General features: G+C 39.2%; 1 protein-coding gene across 1 annotated transcript; it reads left to right on the top strand.

Moving 5' to 3' along the window:
• The first annotated feature begins 1,866 nt into the window (after positions 1 to 1,866).
• On the top strand, positions 1,867 to 22,040 carry SLC30A5 (solute carrier family 30 member 5). The gene is made up of 16 exons (XM_068667812.1): positions 1,867 to 2,064; positions 2,648 to 2,770; positions 4,372 to 4,438; positions 5,785 to 5,870; positions 7,492 to 7,579; positions 9,157 to 9,244; positions 10,462 to 10,538; positions 11,154 to 11,324; positions 11,951 to 12,239; positions 12,600 to 12,808; positions 14,612 to 14,769; positions 15,398 to 15,527; positions 17,060 to 17,291; positions 18,671 to 18,897; positions 20,831 to 20,959; positions 21,603 to 22,040. The coding sequence occupies exons 1-16, from the start codon at positions 1,991 to 1,993 to the stop codon at positions 21,771 to 21,773; spliced, it is 2,319 nt and encodes a 772-aa protein (XP_068523913.1). The 5' UTR covers positions 1,867 to 1,990; the 3' UTR covers positions 21,774 to 22,040.
• Positions 22,041 to 22,890: the final 850 nt, after the last annotated feature.

Here is a 22,890-nt window from a genome sequence, read left to right on the forward strand (position 1 = left end):
TATCTTTTTCAAATCAAGGAGCCCAAAACTGAACACAGGATTTGAGGTGCGGTCTCACCAGGGCTGAGTACAGAGAGGCAAACACTTCCTAGTCCTGCTGTCCACAATATTTCTGATGCAGGCCAGGATGCTATAGCCATATAATAGTTTAACAAGCAAAAACAGGTTTAGGTAGAAGCATGGTTATGTAGATGTCTTATCCAAAATTGGGGACATCAAGGGAGGAAGGCTGACTGTAAACACTACTACAGGTGGGAGCACAAATAATTGGTTATTTAAAGGAATGAAAATTCTCAGGCAAATTTCATGGCATATATGCAAATATTTCTGGCTGAATCACTGAATCACCAGGCTGGTGGAGGTAGACTCCAGTTCTTGATGCATTTTGAATAAAAATATGATCCCCACATGTTATGTAATTAGAAATTTATCTATCAACCTAGGAATATACCAGACTATGCTGAAGTGCAAAGAAAAATGAAGAGAGTCAGTGAAGAACGAGCAGCACTGCCCTGAGGAAAAGTAAAAGACAATGTATATTTGGTGGAGTGTTCACTAAAAGGCTTGGAGTGGCGAGCAGGGAAATTCTCTCCTCTTGCTTACAACAGCCAGAAAAAGGCTTTGTACATCCTACATAAACAGGACTGTATCAAAAAAATACTAGTCCACAGTCACTCTCATCTTCCACTGCACAGAACTTGCAAGGCTTTGTATATTGACTGGCTTGTTCAGAAGGAAAGGGGTGATACATTGCAGCCGATTACTACTATCTATTCTATCAGATTCCTGGTAGCACGGTGTCCTTCAAAAATGAAAACTATTGTTTTTTACCCTTTTACTAGTGGTAACATCTGCAATGTACATCTGATATCAGATAGTACAATCCAGTCACATTTTCAGGACACTAGAAATGCTTACACCTGCTGAGCCCTACTGGATTCTTACTATACTGCATCACACAGCATAGAAAACTGTGATAAAACAGGCTGCATAGACTATGCACAAGTTCAAGAACAAACATGCTTCCTTTGAGGGTCAGGAAAAGTAAAGGAGAAAACCTGAGTACAGGGTGTGAAAGCAACAGTCACAAAAAAACTCTAGCAAAACTCCCTGTGATATACATACAAGAGATTTTATCTTTTTTTTTCTTAACAGAGGTCGTTGTAGAACAATGGTAGGCTGGCATGCCCTGGTTGGGCCATCATCCACAGCACTGTTTGATGAGTTAGCACCCAAGCTCCATGGGGCTGTATAAAGGGACCTGCGAAGCAGAGGCAGGCAGGGAGGGGATTCAGCTGCCACCAGGAGCAGCAACCTGCCCCCATGCCCCCCTTCTGCCTGCTGGAGAGAGCACAGGGGATGCTTTGTGTCTTGCATTGTGTCTGGCTGACATTTCTGCCCCAGGGCTGAGAGAGTACGAGCCCACCCATAACCTCTGACTCCTCAGTGTGGGCACCTACCCCCAGAACGGGATTTTTTTTTGTTTTAACCCGGGCACAAACCCCAGCCAGGGGCCTGAGGAAGGGCCTTTGGCAGCTCCCTCCGGGTCCCAGGGGGTGCAGGGCGCACAGGAGGGGGGTGTGGAGGGGCAGCTTTCTGCTCTGCCGCGTGCACTGCCCGAAAAAAAAACGAGCTGAGAAGACAAAGAACTCTTCCAGTTTATTTTGCTGATGCTCAATGCCCACTCAATCCGTTACGTTTACATTTAACGGCCACTCCCCCACACAACCCTCACGCCCCCCTCACACCCAAGATGGCGCCCCCCTCACCCCCCGTTTCCCGCCTTTCCCCGCCCCTCCGGCCGGGCCGCCATGACCCTCCCCCCCCGCCCCTCCCCTTCCCGCCGCGCAGCGCTGACCGCTTCCGGCGGCCGCTGAGGTGCGCGGCGCATGCGCAGAGCGCGGCGGCGGGGTCGCGGAAGCGGGCGGGCGGCCGAGGCTGAGGCACCCCCGCGGCGGGGGAGGCCCGGGCCGGCCCGCAGCGCCCCGCCATGGAGGAGAAGTACAGCGGGCAGGCCTTGGCCGCCGGCGGCGTCCTGGGGCCCGTGGATGTGCCCAGCGCGCGGTAACGGCCGCGCCGGGGGGCGGGAGGGAGGAGGGTGAGGGGAGAGGGCCTTGGGGGGGGGCAGGGGAGGCAGGGCCTCAACCGTGACGTGTTTTGGGGGGGGTGTGGAGGGAGTTGGGGGGGTTTAGAAAGGGTCGGGAGGGGTGTGGAGGGGGTTAGGGGGGTGTGGAAAGGGTCGGGGAGTGTGTAGAGGGGTGTGGAGGGGGTTGCGGGGGGTGTGGAATGGGTTGGGGGGTGTAGAGGGGTGTGGAAGGGGCTGGGGGGTTGTGAAATGGGGCCAAGGGGTATGTGGAAGGGGCCGGGGGGGTGTGAAGGGGATTGGGTCTGTGTGGAAAGGGTTGGGGGGGTGTAGAGAAGTGTGGAGGAGGTTGGGGGGTGTGTGGAAGGGGTTGAGGGGGCTGGAGGGTGTGGGATAGGGCTGGGGGTGTGTGTGGAGGGGATTGGGATTGTGTAGAAAGGGTCAAGGAGTGTGTAGAGGGGGTTAGGGAGTGTGTGGAAAGGTCTGGGGGGTGTACAGAGGGGTGTGGAGGGGGTTCGGGGTGTTTGGCAGTCCCCAGTGCTGATTTTGTCCTGTCTCCCTCAGGCTGACCCGGTATGTTGTGCTGCTGTGCTTCACGAAGTTCCTGAAAGCTGTGGGGCTCTTTGAGTCCTATGACCTGCTGAAGGTGGTCCACCTCGTGCAGTTCATCTTCGTGGTGAAGCTGGGGTGAGTGTGCCAGGGAGGCGCCTGTTGGCGCAGCATGCTGTGGCTGTGGGGCTCAGGGTCCATGTCAAGATCGTACTGGGCACTGTCTTGTTGTGGAGCAATCAAGGAGAAAAGGACGTCAGGTGGATCAAGGAAATGTGCTGATCACACCAGTGTTTTTCTCTCTTGTCTGCGCTCGTAATAACTTCAGAAACTGCAAAAGGCTACTTAAGAGTTGATGATTTATGATGGTACTGGGTATAGAAAACTTAGGTGTGTCCAGATTTTCTTAAGAAGTAAAAGATGAATGCTTTCCTGTACAACTTGTATTCTTGTAGATCTTACAAGCTTCAACTGATGTTTTTCCCTGATTGACAATTAAAGTGTAGAAATTGATAGCAAATATACAGAACCAGCCTTTGATAACATACAGGCATGGTCCTACTTCATGTTCAGCTGATACAATGTGGAAAAGCATTTCTGTAGGTTGGCAGCACTGAAATGTTTGGAACTTCATTTCCTCCTTTTTATTTCAATTTTGTTGACATTTTTGGGCTTTTTAGTAGTGTGTTCCCAAATAGCGTGGTCTTATTTTTCCCCGATCACAGTTGAGGAAGCAATGTCTTGTTTTCTGTCATTTCTAACAGGACTTTGTAGTCAGCATTCAGTATGTGAGGAGGTCTTTGGGTGTATGCATTTTGCTAACAGAAGGTACATTATTACTATTGCACCAACATTCTCCTAAACATTTTTCTGAGATCAGTTATTCTGGGTTTTATAAACCAAGGGTAGATTTATTTGAGCATGGTATTGCTAGATTGCCAAGGGAAGTGGTTGTCCCGTTCTGCCCTGCACTGCTGCAGCCTCACCTCAAGTATTGTATGCAGTTCTGGGCACTGCAATAAAAGAAGGTCATAAAACTATTACAGAATGTCCAAAGAAGGGCTGCAAAGGTGGTGAAGGGTCTAGAGAGCAAGATGTATGAGGAGCAGCTGAGGTCCCTGGGTTTGCTCAGCCCCAAGCAGAGCAGGCTGAGGGGAGGCCTCATGGCGGCCTGCAGCTCCCTCACGAGGGGAGCGGAGGGGCAGGCGCTGAGCTCTGCTCTCTGGGGACAGCGACAGGACCCGAGGGAACGGCATGGAGCTGGGACAGGGGAGGGTCAGGCTGGGGGTTAGTGAAAGGGTCTGCACCCAGAGGGTGGTCGGGCACTGGGACGGGCTCCCCAGGGCAGTGGGCACAGCACCGAGCCTGACAGAGTTCAGGAAGCATTTAGACAACACTCTCAGATATCTGGTCTGATTTGGGGGTGTCCTTTGTGGAGCCAGGAGGTGGACTCAGTGATTCTTGTGGGTCCCTTCCAATTCATGGCATTGAATTGGATTCAGGGCCAATTCAGAACAGGTCATTGACTGTTTCCTGAAGATCTTATATGTAAAACTGACCAGAACCAAACTTACCATCAACTTTTTACTAGTATCTGAAAAATACAACTGAATATTGTGGGCTTTTAGTGAAAAATAGAGGAAGCTCTTTTGTAAACAAAGTGTGATATGAGGAGAGCTGGTTTGAATAAGAAGCTAACTGCTAATGCATTAATAGAGAAAACCTTCTCTTTTTAACAGGTCTGCGTTTTTTATGGTTTTATTTCAAAAACCATTTTCTTCTGGAAAGGTTGTAACCAAGCGTCAGGTGAGTTGACATATGTAATAGTAGTTCACATCTTTGTAGATACTCCTGACAACGTGGCTCTTATCAGAAATCACTCAGGAAGAGGAACAAAGGTTCCTCCACTTGGCAGATGTGGTTACAATTTCCAGAAGTATGTAACTGACTTCTTGTCTACTCCACTGTAAAACACAATCAACATTTTTAGCTTTTGTTAGTTCCTGTAGATAGTTTGGCAAAAGATTGGTCTTTGGCTCCATGCACGCATTTGTTTATATGAGGATTGGATTGTTGAAAAGAGCTTAGTCAGCTCAGCAGACTTTGACAGTCCCAAACAGCAATTTCCGGTCTGCTGGGGTGTCAAAGTGCTCCAGCTGTGCCTGTCTAACCCACCAGAGTGCTTTCTGCAGGCAGTGTTACAATGAGGTCAAGTCTAGCTGCTCTTAAGAACCATGTGGAGTTCCTAATATCCTGAGAAGTAAGAGCAGGGCTCAGACTGCAATCTATTCATTTGTAAGAAATATATTTTTCTACCAGTCCCATATTCATCTTGTTTGCATGTAGTTGTGTATGCAAAAACTTCATCCATGCTCAGTTACCAGAATATGTACTAACTGGATATAATCTGAAGGATAGCCTCAGAAATGTTCCAAATTTTAACTGCTTTCATGATTAACCATATGTGGTAGAATTTTAAAGTGAACAGAAATAAATTGCATCTTTGATTCGTGTTCAGAAAATCTTTTTATGGTTTCATTTTTGCTTAAAAGTAAAAAATAAAAATAAATCTTAAAAAATTAATTTTCAAGATGTGATGTTAGTCATAGGGAGTTTGTTTCATTTAATGCATTTCCAAACTGATTTTTTTTAAACTGGCATTTAAAGTTAATAACGTATTGAATGACGGAACTATAAACTTACGTGTTAAACTAAGAATAGTTTAACACATGCATAAATATTCGTAAAGTTAAGGTTTAAGTTTCTGTATCTTAGATGGTTTATCTAGTGCTGTCTATGTTTATCAGATAGGTACCTGTCAACAATGCTAATTTCTAAACGGACTTCAATTTTTTCAGTATATATCTAGAATGCTCTTTTATGCTCTTTTTTTTTTTTTTAAGAGTTCTTGTGAGAGCTGTATCATAGAATCTAGTACTGTGGTAGAAAACAAATGTAAAAATTGTCCCTAATACGTTTAAACGGACCTAAGCTACCTGGCAAAGTAGATAAGAAAAAAATAATTGTACTCTAAATTTTGCAGAACTTGCAGAGTATATGTTTTCCTCTGTATTTCTACAGCTGAAAGAATGTCTATGACGTCTATTTTGAAACTGTCGAGAAAACAATAATGTAATACCTTTCTTTTGCAGTGGATCAAAATTTTTAAGCATGCCATTGTGGGATGCATCATTTCACTCTTGTGGTTTTTTGGCCTTACTCTTTGTGGACCACTCAGGTAAATATATATTAACTGTAAACAAGGTTTTGTCTTCTTAAGTAATTTTTGTTATCTTTTCCTCATCTTCGTGTTTGTTTTTCACTTTATATCTGTCAGCCTGTGTGGCCAGCATTGATTTATTTTTTTTAATGGACTTTCATGGTTTTTTCTGTGAGTCTGTTTTACCTGGGAGAAGTTGCATGTAATTTTCTCCAGAACTTTTCATTTTCTTTAGTCATGGTTGGACAAGATTTCAGTGAAATTCTTGACAATGCTTAAACCATTGGTGTGAGTGATACAGTAAGTTAACTTCTACTGAGTGTGGTTTTCATTGTTACCTTAGTGTTGTTTCTGTAACCCCATTTCTGCTACATGTAACCATTTGAAATCCATGGCTTGACAGCTAGGGACAGGAGCTTGTGTTACTGTGCCAGGTGACTAGAATTCATTTCCCTGTTTGTTGCAGGGTACTGTTTTAAGTCTGTGGTTGTATGGTTGAATTGGGTAGTATTAGTGCACGTCCTCTGCATGAAATCACTTATGCTCTCTGTTAGCATTAAGGAATAACTAGCAATAAGTGAATGACAAAAAAAAACAGTAGTATGTTAGAAAAGTATCTTTCTTTAGAGGGAAAGTAAAGCCTTAAATGATATATTTTATGAAGTTGATGATTTACTCTCTATGCATACTTAAGAATAAAACCATTTCTTTACTGAAAGGATTGTGAAGCCTTGGAACAAGGCTGCTCAGGGAAGTAGTTGAGTCACCATCCCTGGAGGTATTTAAAAGATGTATAAATGTCGTACTTAGGGACAGGGTATAGTGGTAGACTTGGCAGTGGTAGGTCATCAGTTGGGCTTGATGGTCTTAGCGGTCTTTTCCAGCCTGAATGATTCTATGAATAATAGGATTTCTTTAAGAAATATTGTAGTGCCTTTCTTAATACTAGGTCTTCCTAGCATTTTGCCTTCCAATAGCGTGGTCCCTGGTGGGTTGTAATTGTGCAAGGAACAGCTGAAAATGTTGGTAAATTTGACAGTGATTGTTACTCTCATGTTCTGCCCTGGAAAGCTGTTGATGCAGCTTGTTAGTCAGCCTGCTACCTGAAGGAGAATGTGTGCAAGTCAGAATTTCTTGTTTTCAGTAGTTAAAAGGTTCTGAGGTTGCATAAGCTACCTAGTAGATTATCAAGACTTCAGTGAACGAGATGTTAGATGACAGGACAGGGCCTTTTTTTTCAGGGCGCCAGAAACTTTATTTTGAAAATAGAAAATATGAATTGTAATGGGAATAACTTTTCCATCTTGAGCAAGTTACTACTTTCTTGCATTACTTCAAGGAAGTTACAGTTTAAAGCAGTCCATAAATGCATATTTTTGATCTGTTACTTGTCTTAAGAAGTTCTTTTTTTTCTGATATATTTGGATGTCACTCGTTAGACCTCTTGCAGATGGAGACAAATGGATCTGCAGTTATCCTTTTGAGCTGCTTAAACTTGCTGTTCGAACAGCAGGATAAATCTCTAACCTCGCTGTCACTGAATTTTAGCTGAAATGTGTGCTGTCAAGCTCTTGAAGCAAACTCCTTCAAATGGAGGTGGGACCTGAGTATTTATTTCAGTTTTTGTTTTTTTTTATAGGACATTGCTGCTATTTGAACATAGTGATGTGGTTGTGCTATCACTCCTTAGTGTCTTGTTCACAAGCTCAGGTGGAGGACCAGCAAAGGTATTTAAATGCAAGTATTACTTTACCCAAAACAAAGAGTGCTTTAGACCAATTTTCGTAGTAGCTGTGTGTGTTTTTGACCTTAATTTTTGCACATAGCATTCTTTGTAAATGGATTTGGGGTTCAAACCAACAAAAGGACATACATGTATGCAGTGGTCTTGGCCCTCAGCCACTGACAGCCGCAACACAGATTCCTGCCTAACCTACTTGGTATCTGAAGCTTTTCACATGCTTTATTTTTCTGACTAAAAAGCTGTAACTGCTTTAATTTGTGTATAAGCCTGCATCTGCTGAATTCTTGGCCCTCCCTTTCACTTAATCAGATCTATACATAAGACATCTTTTGTGTCAGTCCCATCACACACAATTTCAAAAGATACTGTGAAATCATGCCTAATCAGCCCTAAATGGAATGAACTGATCCCAGCATTTAGAAGTCTTTGGTCACTTTCATTCAAAAACAGTGATAGCTGAAGGAAAATACCTGCTGATGTTGTATGCTTGAGGCTAGAGGACTTGCAGTATAAGAAAAAGTCTGGATTTTGACTCAGGCTTTGAGTTTCAAAATTGCCTTTTAAGTTCTATTGGAGTCCCAAAGATGTTCTAAGGTTTTTCTTAGAGTAGCATCAACAGCACAATTATCTTATGATGCTGTATCACACCCACTCACCTCCTCAAGCTGAGATTGTTTAGGGCATGCAGCATGAAACTGTTCATCAAAAAGATAAATTCTTTCTCCAGCCAATCACTCCAATGGTAAGCTTAGAGCTTACCTTTCAAGAGAGAAGTTCTTTGTTAATCTGTATCTTAGTAGATTACACCTAACAGTTAAGCTGCACGTCTAAGATAGCAGAAACATGGGATTGAAAATCCTGTCCTCTGAATGTTTCAGCTTTATGAAGGGAACTGTGGTAAAAGGAAGTCATCCAATTTTCCAAAACAATATTGTGATTGCTGTGTTTAAGTTCAGAGGATGAATTGTAATAATGGCTTTTAGCTGTAGGTCAGTGTTTTGCCAAGATGATGAATACCAAAATTGCAGTATTTTAAGTCAGGCTAAACAAGTAGACTTCTCAGGCAGCAGAGGGAGTTCATAATCACTTCTGTCTCTTCGTCATGAAAGTACCTGCAGAGCTCTGATTTCTTAGAGCCTTCTCACAGGGCTGTAGCCTTTACCTCCCCTAGGACAAAATTCTACAGTTTATCAATTAGATCTTGTTTATAGCTCCTTGATACTACACAGAATATTAAGGCTTAATATAAGGCTTAAGTAGCTGTACATTCTGACAGGCAGAAATACACTGAAAAGAAAGAAGCAAACATCTGAAGTTCATAAGATTCAGTGTTCTTGCGTGTTAGAGTGATGATTTACCCTGGGTTATATAACAAACCTGGAAACTGGAATAAATATGAAATTATGTTGTCACAGTCAGCTTTCTGCAGAAATGTTTCTTTCTTCATGCTTTTCTTACTGAACTAAAGTATGCCTACATTGACTGGGTGGTTGGGAGGGAGAATTCCTAGAATTTTTGACATAAATCTTTTACAGCATACTGTAACTGTTTTTCTTCCAGACAAGAGGTGCTGCATTTTTCATCATTGCTGTCATCTGCTTACTACTTTTTGATAATGATGACCTCATGGCTAAAATAGCAGAGCATCGTATCCTTTCTTGCTGTGTGTTAAGAACAATTGCTTATTTCTACTGGAGCAGGGAGAATAGAATGCTAAGTTGAATGCACCAAATTAAATATACTTTTATTTTTCTTGATAGGAATCTGAGCTTACAAGAATATTACAGCATAAGATTTTACTTCACATCTAAATGCTGGTATTTGCAGATGAATGAATGGCACTGCTTGCTTTGCCGATAAAATCTGTGGCTGTGTTTTAAGTTCAGTAGTAGTTAAAGGCTGCCTTGCCCTTTGTACATATCAGACCACTGAGGATTGCTTCCTTGGTCAGCTTTCCTTTTATAGAAATTCTGTACATAGTGGCTGTAGCCTCAGTGTGTACAGTAAACGATTGGCAGCCTGCTTGGCAGCCCTTCTGTTATATTGAGAAAAATTGTTCTTGTGCTCCAAACCTAGCTTCCAAAGCCACTAAGTATGTGGATTCTTAAGTTTCCAACCAGGTCTCAGCATAGTGAAGCCTACTGGAAAGAGGTGTTGTATTTAAGGGTGAAAAGTAACAACACAGTCATAGGAACAACAGTAAGGTAAAAGTAAACTTTCTTGAGGAAGGGTGAAAACATGGAATTACAGATGCAAATGGTATATTCAGAAACAGTATTGATTACTCACTTAAAACTCAGTTAATTAAATTCGTTGTCAGAGTGCCTTTTAGTAAGTAGTTTTCCCAAAAGCTATCAGTAGTTGAGTATTTGCTAGATTGTGCTTGTCAATTACTCTTTAGTCTTCTAAATTTTCTAATCAGTGTCTAATTTCTCTTAGTTTTCTAAATTTTAGGTATATATAAACTGAAAAAATACAGATCATGTTTTAGACACATTTTTAAAGATCATAGACACATTTTTATAAATCATTTTTTTAGACACGTTGCCGTTTTAGTGCTTTTAGTAAAAACTGAATTTCAGTGCTATTGAGTGTATTTTTCTAAGTCTCGTTGACAAGATTAATGTAAACTCTGTATCTTGACTGATACGCAATATTTGATAGTGAACATGTTCTTGTGTTTTAAACTATTATTAACTATTTTCTATGGAAATATTTTTACCTTTCATGAGTTTTAAGTATCTCCCAAACTTGTAACACTTACTTTGCTTATTTCTGTTTTTGTGGTCTTTCACTACTTCTGCCTGTTCTTTGGTTTGAGAAAAAAAAAATCATCTAATGAAATACTTCCTTAATTATGTTTAGCTGAGGGGCATCATGACAGTGCTCTTACCCACGTTCTGTATACAGTCATTGCTTTCCTGGGTGTTGCAGATCACAAGGTAAATTACTTCTTGCATTTTAGTAGGGTGATGGGTACTTGAGTTTTGTAGGTAAAAATTTCAGCAGCTCAGAGTTCAGAAAAGCCTGAATCAAAACCAAAAAGTTCAATGCTCCCACTCCAAAGCAGAACTAAATGCGCACTATAGTTTTTGCGTCTTGACAAAGTTTTGGAAATACTAGAAAGAAGCCAAAGTGATATGACCCTTTGAAGTTTATGTATGCTTTCAATGCTTCTTTTGTTTTATAATGGAGGATGGGTATTTTAAGAACAATTTTTTTATTATTTCTCTTTCTCCTCTATGTTGTTCATTGACAATTTGCTGCTGTTGTATGCCAGTTAATGTTATTGTGAATTTTAAACTTCAAGTTTTTTTTTTTTTTTTTAAAAAAAAAGTAGGCCATTGTGGATAATGCAACAGTATAATCGTGTACATTGATTGCTTTATAATTTATGTATTATTGCTATAACTAGACTAACAATCAGAGGAAATATCCCGTCTTTGTTTTCAGTTGATAAGGAAAACATGTTAACCTTTTTCATGTAAATATGACTTTGTTTAGAGTGAGATATTAGACTCACAAGAAATGCTGATGGGATCTCTCTGCCTTTCCAGGGAGGAGTACTGCTCCTGGTACTGGCATTGTGTTGTAAGGTTGGTTTTCACATGGCTTCCCGAAAGCTTTCCGTAGATGTAGGTGGAGCCAAACGCCTTCAAGCTTTGTCTCATCTTGTTTCTGTCCTTCTATTGTGCCCATGGGTCATCGTCCTCTCTCTGACAACAGAGGTAAGATAGCAAGGACATACTGGCAAAAATAAATCACTTTTCATAATGCTTCTGTTTGTGAAATGCAATTTAAGTGTGTTTTAAAAGAAAAACTTTAAACTACAAAATTTGCCATCTTTATTCTTCTAGAAAGCTGTGATTGAAGTTGTTCCTCTATATTTTGATGTGCATCTTTGTATGATACCTTAATTTTCTCTTTTATATGATAACATTATTTTCTCTTTGTAGCTTCAAATATATCCTGGATTCTTTTACTGACATTAAACATAGATTAATTACTATAAATACAGATTTTGTTTTATTTTTTCATGAGGAGTATATATTGTAATTGAAAAGACATGTTAATTATGACTTCATGCTTAGACTAGAAGCATAATAGAACAGTGCAAGCACGGCATTGCACATAGCATTGCTTTTAAGCACAGGAAGGTATTTTAAATAAGCTACACAGATGCCTTTGTCTTTTTGTAGCTTGAACGTTGGTTTTATATGATCAGTTGAAAATATTAACTGATGGATTGATGAAAACACAATGAAAGTAGACTGGATTTAATGCTGTAATGGTGAACATATATAATATCTAATGGTGAACAATCCTGTTTGAAATGTGTTTGTTTTCATTGCAGAGTAAAGTAGAGTCTTGGTCTTCTCTCATCATGCCTTTCATAACAGTCATCTTTTTTGTTGTGATCTTGGATTTCTACGTGGAGTCCATATGCTCCGTCAAGATGGAAGCTTCCAAGTGTGCTCGATACGGATCCTTTCTTATTTTCACTAGTGCGCTGCTTTTTGGCAACTTCTGGACACATCCAATAACAGACCAACTTCGAGCTATGAACAAACCACCACACCATGAAAGCACAGAGCACGTTCTTTCTGGAGGAGTGGTAGTGAGTGCTGTCTTCTTTATTTTATGTACGTACTTATATTTCTCTTTTAGTATATCTGTTATCCATGTTTCTTTGAAGCCAGTAAAAAAAATGGCTGTGTGCAAAATGCTTCTGAATGAGCTTTTTATGGATTCCTTTGAATAAAAAGAGCCTGCAATGTTGTCCCTTTACTATACAAACAAAAAATGCAATACCCATTTTTGTTGTGGAAGTGATGATCTGATTCTACATAACAGTGAAGTGTAACGGTGAACCTTAAGATGAAGTTGGCAATCATTATGCTGCCTTAAAATTTCTAGTAAGCTTTTATTGCTGATAAAACGCATTGTTTCTAAGCTTCACAGCTATTTCATTAAAAACAAAAACTTCAATACTTTCTTTGCAGCTGCCAATATCCTGTCATCCCCCTCCAGGAAAGGGCAGAAGGGCACACTTATTGGCTATTCCCCTGAAGGCACTCCTCTGTACAACTTCATGGGTGATGCAATACAGCAAAGTTCTCAGTCATTACCCCGGTTTATTAAAGAGTCACTGAAACAGATCCTAGAAGAGTATGATTCTAGGCAAATCTTCTATTTTCTGTGTCTAAATCTGGTAAGTCTTCTTGTGTTGTGTTTTGTTTTTTTTTCCTATCTCAGTTGTACAGTATTAAGAGTTACTATTTAAATGCTTCCCATGATTTTTTGTTTTTCTTCTGATGACCCTAGATACAGTATTTTCATTAGATTGAATCTTAAAATAGAAGAATTTTATGCTAATCTTGTAGAAAGTGGCAGGTTACACTGATCCTTTGTCACAATGGAGCACTGGTTCTATGTGTAACTGTTGTACCAGTAACTAAAAACAGGTGTAATAGTAACAACAGTTGGGTCCTGTTCAAGATGGAGGTATCTCAATGTTACCAGTAGACAAGCTGAAACTATTAAGGCCTTCCTGGCTGGGAATGGCAAAATAGTAAAGAGTGGGATAGAATAATATCATTTTGGACCAAACAGTTTTCATTTCTAGCTTATTTATCATGAATAGGAAAAGGCCATGAAATAGGCATGAATAATCTGCAGAGATCTCTGTTCATTCCTTGGTTGTTATCTAATAAAATGGGGAAAAGTCTGAAGTATCCATTACAACTTTAAGAAATTCCATTCTGAAATGTAAAAGACAGGAAAGGAAGTCTGTAGGCAGACCAGTTAATAATAGTAAATCATGCGTATGATAGTAAATCATACAAGGAAAATGTTTGTATTAAAAATGTTCCTTTGTGTACCCTTCTCAAAACTAATTCCTAAGATTTAAGCAGCCAACTAATCAGGGAAGAAATTTTTTACACAGCAGGGTTCTAGGATGTAATTGGGAATAGCTTCAGCTGCATTTTTTTAATAAAATGGATTTTTTTGAATTCTTCTCTCTAATTTGAAATATGGAGCAGAATTGATAGCAGTTAATTTAGTCAACTATTGGCGTTTGTAAATGGCTACATATTTCAGCCACTCTGATGCTGATCCTTGATTCTTTACAGAGTGCTCAAGCTAGCCTAACATGAAGAACAACTACCTTCCTTCAGATATTTATAAGTTGACAGGTTGTATACCTTATATGTATATAAATACACACACATATATAAAATGAAACGGGTGTTCATAGGAGGTTTGGATTCAGATCCCAGAATGGTTGAGGTTGGCAGGGCCCTCTGAAGGCCAGCTGGTCCAACCTCCCTCCTCAGGCAGGGGCACCCAGAGCAGGTTGCGCAAGACCACATCACAGGTGGCTTTTAAAGATCCAAGAGGGGAGACTCTACAACATCTCTGGCCAACCAGTGCCAGTGCTCCATCACCTGCACAGTTAAAAAGTGTTCCCTTATATTTAGACAGAGTGATGGAACTTCTTTTTCTACTTCAATTGAACTTTTTTATTTTTCAGTGATTTACAACGACTTTTGAAAAATGAGTGGCTGACTTGAAGCTACTTTGAAACTGCAATAATTACACCCATCCTGAGTACTCATTTGTGTAGACACTTAATAGGAAATGTGTATAAACAGCATTGCTTTCTACGTTCATGATAGATCGCATCAAAGTAGTTACACTGTTTTGTGACAGTGCTTAAAATTTTGTCTGTATCATACTAGTTTCAAATTCTAAATTAAAACATAGATATCCTTATTTACTCATGTATCTAAGGCTTTAAGGGAGGGTTGGTGCAAGAGTACCCCTTCATAGACTTGGAATATATCACCTGTTTTTCTTTGATTGGAGGAGAAAGAAAATGTTCTGGAAATATTTAGAATGGTACCTTTTGAAAACTATCAGGCATACTATGAAAAGAATTTCTGGCTGGCTGCCAAGACGTTAAATTACAATTTAATCTTCACGGAAAAATTCAAACTTTTCTTCATTTTAGGCTTTCACTTTTGTGGAGCTTTTTTATGGAGTATGGACCAATAGCCTTGGTCTTATATCTGATGGATTTCACATGCTTTTTGATTGCTCTGCACTAGTGATGGGGCTTTTTGCAGCACTGATGACGAGGTGGAAAGCAACCCGTATATTTTCCTACGGGTATGTATATTAACTTCTTTAATGACTACATGAAAATTATCCTACTTGCTCATTTTCAAAATGTCCTACTATAACAGTATGTTTAGGATGTTTTTAATTGTGTGTGCTTCTCTGTTTTTGTTTTTTGCTATCTGTCATTTCTATTCTCCTGGTCATGAAATTCCACTCCTATCCCAGCCTAAAAGTGCATGAAATTTCTTTAGTGTTAATCTCTACAAATAAATCTTTATCACTGTGAATAATATTTAGTAATTGTATCATTGTATTTATGTATGTATCTTATAACAAAAATATGTTGAAAGTTGATGTTCATATGGGGATTTCACTTCCAATGACATAAGTAAAAATTGTGCCTAGCCATTTAGCAGCTTGGATTCCTATGTTTGTGGCATATATTACAAAAAACTTGTGTTATTAAAATCGTGCTATTGATACATGGACAGTTGTGAACTATTGGTCAGAAATAAATAGCTAAGCTAAAATCAGCTAAGGCTTGATTTTGTGGCATTGAGAAGAAAAAAAAAAAACTCAGTTGTATTAGACATTTTACAACTTCATTTGTTATTACTTTGAAATTTGTTCAGGATACTCATTCTTTGCTCTCAAAAGTACTTACGTTGGCTTTCAGATATGGACGTGTAGAAATTCTCTCTGGTTTTATTAATGGCCTCTTCCTGATGGTAATTGCTTTCTTTGTCTTCATGGAATCGGTGGCCAGACTGGTAGATCCGCCAGACATAGACACAAATATGCTAACTGTAAGTTGTGTCATTACATTTGAATGCTGTTTTGCAGTTGATGGTCCATTTATGCTCATGTTTAATATTAAAGAAAAAAAAGGGACTAAAGTTGTATACTCAAGATCTAAATTATGACTCGACCCTTAAATGCATAATTTCAATTTTAAAATTCAGAGCACATCTAAATTTAAAATATGGAGATATATAGGAGTGAATATAATTTAATTATAAAAGTTAAATTGATTTTTAAGAGGTTTTACAGCCCTAATCTTTATAGATGGTTGTCTTTCTGTGACTAAAGATACCAAAGAAATAATCTATACAAGACTAAATTTGGTTCTACTGCTTATGTAAAACAATGTCAGTTATTACAAAAAAAAAGTTTTTCTTTAAGAAAACTCAAAAATCATCAGAATTCATAATGTGTTGCTGTTGGAATCAATTCATATGTTGGAATAAGCAATCATGAAGCTGTTGAGTAACTAAGTTAACTAACAGCATCTGTGTTTCACTGCTTTCCAAAGCCTCTTCAAGGTCTCCTCATTTAGGTTTTCTTTCAAAATGTGATAGTATATTTTTCTTGAAATTAAATGTTTAGATCATGGAATATCGTGAGTCCAAGCTTCATTTATCAAATTTGTAGTTATTGACTTTGTTTTCTGTATGACACACATGTGAATTCACGTGTGTGTCATACCAGAAAAGAAGATGCGTTTTCACAATGTGTGTGTGAATTTTACCTACGTAAAAATTGTGAATTTTTTTTTGTAGGTAAAATTAGAGGCATACATTACTAGAGTCAGGGCCTGATTTTTATTTTTATTTTTGTCTTTCTAATCTTCAGTGTTTGTCCCACTTTCACTACCAATTTTTCTGCTTGGAGGTGGGGAGGGTGTTACCCTCTGTACATTAGTCCTATTTGCATAGCCAAGGAGAGATCTGGTAGCCCCCAAGCAGGACTTACTTAGCTCCTGTATTAGGTGGAATTACAGTATTATTACAGTATTTTTTTCAAGAGAAGTATAGAAAAATATGCAGACAGATAAAAAGCACAACTCAAACAGTAATGCAGTAATTGTATTAACTACTACTTCAGTTAACTGCAACTTTAGGTGACTGTACGTGTCCTAAATATTCTTAGACTTTTTTTTTTTGCCAATGAATGACAGCAGAGCAAAGCTTGTAGCCAAGTCACATTCTCTTTTTGAAAGTAAATGAATCCAACCCCTTCTTTGTCATGATTTTTGGATGTTAGGCTTTGCATTTTGGTGGTAGTTGGTGGGTGGGATTTTGGGGAGGTGTAGGAGGAATTGTTTTTTTTTTTTTTTTTTAAGAGGAAAATATAATTCCTTGGAAACCAGCTGTATGCTTGTATGCTGACATCTTGCTAATGAGGAGCCCACACTGGAATAATCCTTCTGTTGATGTTAATGCTTCCAGGTTTTTCTTAGTTTAGGTGTACAGTGTTTCTGATTACCATGTTCTAGGAAAAAAAAAAATGAACACCTAGCAAGATGTAGTGATGTTAAAGGCTTCTCTCCCTCTCACAGCCAGTCTCTGTCGGAGGGCTGATCGTAAACCTTGTTGGTATCTGTGCCTTTAGCCACGCGCACTCCCACGGGGCTTCTCGCGGAGGCTGTCATTCACACGACCACAGCCATTCTCACCATGGGCATGGCCATGGCCACAGCCACGGGCACGGCCATTCCCACAGCGACCACAGCCACAGCCATGGACATTCCCACGGGTCTTCTGGAGGAGGCATGAACACCAACATGAGAGGCAAGTACGGATTGTTAAACCATAAGTGATGTAGGTGTACTCCAGCAGAATTTATAGATTTGCATAATCAAACCCAGTACTGCGTACCATTCCTAAAATATTCCTCCAGAAGTGATCTGGCAATCAATTAATGTTGTATACATTAGTTTCTCAAAGTGTTTTTTCGTAAGTGAGTTTGACTTGAAGAAACATAGCTTGAATCGTTTCTTCACACAGCTCTCTCAGATGTGGATAATACCCAGGGACCAATAAAAAGCATTAATCTACAGTCTTAATAACTAGTCATCATAAACATTACTGAAAAAAAAATGAAGTTATTATTTCAGAGTTCCATCTCAAAATGCAAATAAAAGGTCTCTGTCTATAAAGTTACTGCCATACTTCAATGTGTCATGTTACAGTTGATTGTAAATCACTGGGGGGAAGGGATAAAGAAGCAGGAAGAGTTAATGCAAACCTGGAATCTGGGATGTAAAGCAGTATGCTTCTATTTGGGTTTAAGAAGATAAAGTGGTAAAGATGAAATTTTGTTTTCCAAATCTAAAACTGGAAGCTGATGACAGCAGTATATTTAAAATTGCAGAATAGCTACTGCTTAGAATCTTCTTTCTTTCTAGTGAGAAGGTAGTTCTATAGCAACTGTTTCACTTACAAAAATCTGTAAAGGAATGGACTTTTGTGTAAACTTGTTGGAGCACCAGCGTTTTAGCTAAGAGACTGATGTTTCATTGGTTATTTTCCAGCAGTCATAGTTTAGTTGACTCCTCCATTGACAGATATTTTTGTGAAGTCTGCCTATACGCATTCTTCCAAATCCTTGTAGTTAATAAGTGCTAGTTTTACAAATGTATAAAAATTATGTTTTCTATACCTTTTGAGTGTACACTGGAAATAATGCCCATGATTAATTATTCTTATAGTCTGTAGGTAGACCATATTCTTATAAAATCTGAACAGTTAGCCTACAATAAACAATTTTTAACTATCAATAGTAGCACGCCGGTGCATTTCCAGTGATCTTTTTTCTTCTGTTGAGGAGTAGTGTGCACTGATTCTTCTGGAGGGAGTAAAATGATGATGCTGTATAGTAATAATCCTGCTAGCAATATAAAGCTGCATTTACATTTTGTTTAATTTGTAAAAATCTGCCTGGATTATTGTACTATAGAGTGAAAATGCGGTGTTTTTTTTACCATTGATTTGTGATTAGGAAAACTAAATATTTTGTTTCATTTTGTAGTAGTTTAGGCAAATAGTTACCTTTTCCTACCTTAAGGTAGGAAATACTACAATAAAACCCACTGTGTTACCACTAATGAGCATATATGTACATTTTAAACACAAGTGTTCAACTTAATCATTCAGTGTTTTGTTTTCAGGTGTGTTTCTGCATGTGTTAGCAGACACTCTTGGCAGTGTTGGTGTTATCGTATCCACAATATTTATTCAACAATTTGGATGGCTGATAGCTGATCCTCTCTGCTCTCTTTTTATTGCTACATTGATTTTTCTCAGTGTTATCCCACTGTTGAAAGATGCCTGTCAAGTGCTTTTGTTGAGGATACCTCCGGAACAGGAGAAAGATCTGCATGCTGCTTTAGAAAAGGTCAGAACTAAAATTCAAAATGCTTTCATATACAAACATGTGAAGCTGTGTCTGCCCTTAATAATCACTAAACTCAAGCAGTTCAGCTTGAGAGCTTCTATTGTCCAAGACAACTTTATGTCTCAAGTTGTTTTAAATCTACTTGGCAGAGATGTGACAGGAATAGGAGTTCTACTGAATAAAGATGTTTTGTAACCAAAAAAAAAAAATCAAAATGGGTTTTATTCATTGGCACCATATATTCTTTTTTGCTTTTATGGGTAGCATATGATTTGAGATAAGTATGGTAGCAGTGTAAGAAAGGTAGTTAAAGCTAAGAAAGTAACAGCAATTCCCAAAAGGTGAGATCTGATGTGTACAATTCAGGTTATAGGATTTTATCTTGAGCCTGTGATAGGTTTTCTTAATTGTTTCATACCACGAAGGACATGCTGGTTCAGAGTAGGTAAGATGGGAAAAGTAATGCTGTTTTTGCTAATTAACTTCCTCACTCTAATGCACTCTCCTCCTGCCTGCCGTGCTAAGGCAGTACTTAGTCTTCACTGCTGGCTCAGTATCTGCCCAAAATCGCACTGTAGGTTTCAGCGTGGAGGGCTCCTTGGTGTCAGAGAACTACTTATGGACTTCTGAGGATGCCATCAGCTAGAGGCGGAACGGAAGTCTATCCTCATGTTGCTTTGTTTGTCAATACAGGGGGAGATGCATTCTTGTCTGTGTGAAAAATGAAAGAATGTGGAAATTGGTCAGGAAAGGCTTGTGTCACGAAAGGATAGTGAGGTGCAGGTTGGAGTGTTATCTTTTGAGTAGAGAAGACAAACTAGTTTTGTGAGACTGAGTAAAGACATACTTTTTGAAAACAGTTGAAAAGCAAGTAATTAAATAGCAGGAAAACCATTTAAAAATTGCATTCATATCAGCTGATACAGTTGTTGTGGGTTGGCTGCAGCCAGGTATCCACACAGCTACTTGCTTGCATTCCCCTACAACCACTGTGACCCTTAGTGGGTCAGGGGAGAGAAAAGGAATAACAAAACCAAGCAAACTCATGGATCGATATAAAGGAAGTTTTACAGGTGCAGGAAAGGGTAGTGATGGGGAGGAAAGCAAGGGACGTGAAGGAAATCACTCATCTCCTCCCACAAGCAGGCTGATCCCCAGGCAGTCTAAGCAGTGGCCACCTTGAAAGCTGATAACCTCCTTCTCCCTCTGTTTGAGTCCTTCTTCCCCTGTATGAGCTATTATTCCTGAGCACGATGTTATAATATATAGAACACCCTTCGGCCAGCTGTCCCTGCTGTGTCTGCTCCCAGTTTCTGGCCTCGCCCCAGCCGATTTGCTGGACTAGGGGCAAAGTGGTGGAATCAGAGAGAGCCTCAACAATGTGCAAGCACTGCTTACCAAGAGTGGAAACACCAGTGTGTTATCAACACCATCTTGGCCACAAATCCAAAATAAAGCATTGTGCAGGTCTCTATGAAGAAAATTAATTCTGTCTCAGCCAGACCCAGTGCAAAGATCAATTTCAAAAAATGAGGAATTATGGAAGTATGTTTCCGAGCAACGTACAGCTATGACAGTACAGCTATGATATCCTGGATACTGTGGTAACAGATGCCCTAGATATGCTGAAAAGGCCAGGCCAAAGTTGGTCTGTCTGTTAACGTTATTGTGACCTGAACAGTTCTTTTTTCTCATCCAATTAAGCATTGTACTCTGCAGGGTTTTCCTTTAGTTTGACTTCTAACTTCTTGACAGTAGCAAGGTGGCCTTTAAGTGCTACGTTATTTCTGTGTGTGACTTAGGTGGAAAGCTGCTCTGCCATAAAGCTTTGTTTCTGGCTGAAATACTTGCTATCAATACGCATGTACATGCACAAGTTTAAAAAGTGTCCTTAAAATTAATTGTTGCTAATGTAATTTATTTTTTTTTACAGATTCAAAAAATAGATGGGGTCATATCCTACAGAGATCCTCATTTTTGGTGTCACTCTGCAAGTGTTGTGGCAGGTACAATACATGTGCAAGTGGTCTCAGATGTGATGGAACAACGAATTGTACAGCAGGTAAGGTGCAAGGTTTCTAGACCCTATTCTCTTAATTTTTTACTCTGTATCCTTATTTCAGTCATAGAGTAAAGTCTGAAGCTGCAGTTTTTGTTCATTTTTGTAAACTATTGTTTACAAAAATTACTATGTTAACATTTCGGAGATGATCTCTAATGGTTGGCCTGCCAGCTTAGAATTATTCGGTTGGCCTAAAAGAGTCACCTGCTAACACTTCTAAACAAAACAAAAAAGAGGAAAATAAAGAGAAAAAACATTGTGAAATTATATCTACTGTGAGAAGAGGAGGAGGACGTTAGGCTAGTTTCATGTTTCAAAACAGGCACTAAGTGAGAACTAGGGGGTTGTGAATGCTAATCATGGGTTTGTTGCTTGCTTACTAATTTTTTCAGCCTCGTTTTTGTCTTTCTCAAATATCTTCAAAAGGAGTTTATTTCCTTATGCAAGGCACTGAGAATTACCCATTATGCAGAAATCACAAAGCTGTGCTCTACGAAGCAGGTCTTCACTTTTCTGGGAAATTTAAATTCTTTATGATAATATATTTTTAATATGCAATATTTCATATTGAGAGTATTGGAAAGTATTGTTAGATGCATATGAAGTGTTGTAATACTAATGTTAGCCATGATGTTTTATTCAGGTTACAGCAATTCTGAAAGATGCTGGGGTAAACAACCTAACTGTCCAAGTAGAGAAGGAAGCTTATTTTCAGCATATGTCTGGCCTCAGTACAGGATTTCAAGACGTCCTTGCAATGACTCAACAATTGGAATCTATGAAATACTACAAAGATGGTACTTACATCATGTGACAAAAAGTTGTGTTATTCAAACGGTAAATGGTGAAGCTGCAGGATTCCATATCTGTATTATTTTTGTCAGGAGATCTTGCACGTACCTGTACAGAAACAAATGTACTATACATTTGATTTTTTTAAAGCATTGTATCTTTATTAAGATCGGATCAAGATGCTTTTATAAAGGAAATTAGGACTAGAATATTTGCTGTATATGTGAGAATAATGGAAATCTTATATACTGTACATGATGTTAATAAAACAGGAATCTTGGCACTTGTGGATGAGCATGGATATATTCTGTACTTTCTCTTAAGTATGGTACATCATGACTGTAAATTTGTTAGCGGGGGAAATGGAAATAGTTTACATTGGAATATAAACAAAATCAGCTTAAAAATATTTTTCTTCCAAAAACAGTTGGAAGACTGAATAAAAAATATTCACGTATTTATTATGGGGGATAAAAAACTAAGCTGAACACAAAGTCAAGTTTTTGCAGAGTTCTTTAGGAAATAAATATACAGTTTTTATGTTTTGTCTCTTCTTTTAACACTGATTTCTAAACTTAATTTCACTGAGTCAGAGCGAGTAGTTGTTACCATTTTAAATTTGTATCAAATTATTTTTTTAAGAAGAGAAATCCACTTTTTTGCATCTTTTCTCATTAACAGTTTAACTGAGATGGAAACATACTTTTTAAAAGCCTGTAATAGCGTGTCATTGTAGCCCCCACCTTGAGCTGTCAGTGCAGGAGCTGCTTTCAGGTAGGGACTTTGAGGATGTGCTTGTATTTATTTGGGAAAGGTTGATTTATTTTGCTGGGGAGGGGGCATCTGCACTGCCTGCACTGTTTTGGGTGTGTGAGGCCTCTGGATCTCAGCTTCGTCTGTTCACAGCAGTCCTGTGTTACACAGTGATTAAATGTAGCTGAGCTAATTACAGGAGGGGATTTGCCTCCCTGGACCACTGCCCCAAGGTGATGATTTGGGGCTGTTTCTCTGCGGCACCTCCCAGGCCTGCCGGTCCACATTCCCTCTGCTCTGCCGGGCACTCCTCCACCCCACACTGTCCTGCGGGACATCAGCAACCGTGTCGCCGAGCCCCCACTGCCAGCCACCCCCAAAAAGCC

This window comes from Anas acuta, chromosome Z (assembly GCF_963932015.1).
Source record: "Anas acuta chromosome Z, bAnaAcu1.1, whole genome shotgun sequence".
NCBI lineage: Eukaryota > Metazoa > Chordata > Aves > Anseriformes > Anatidae > Anas > Anas acuta.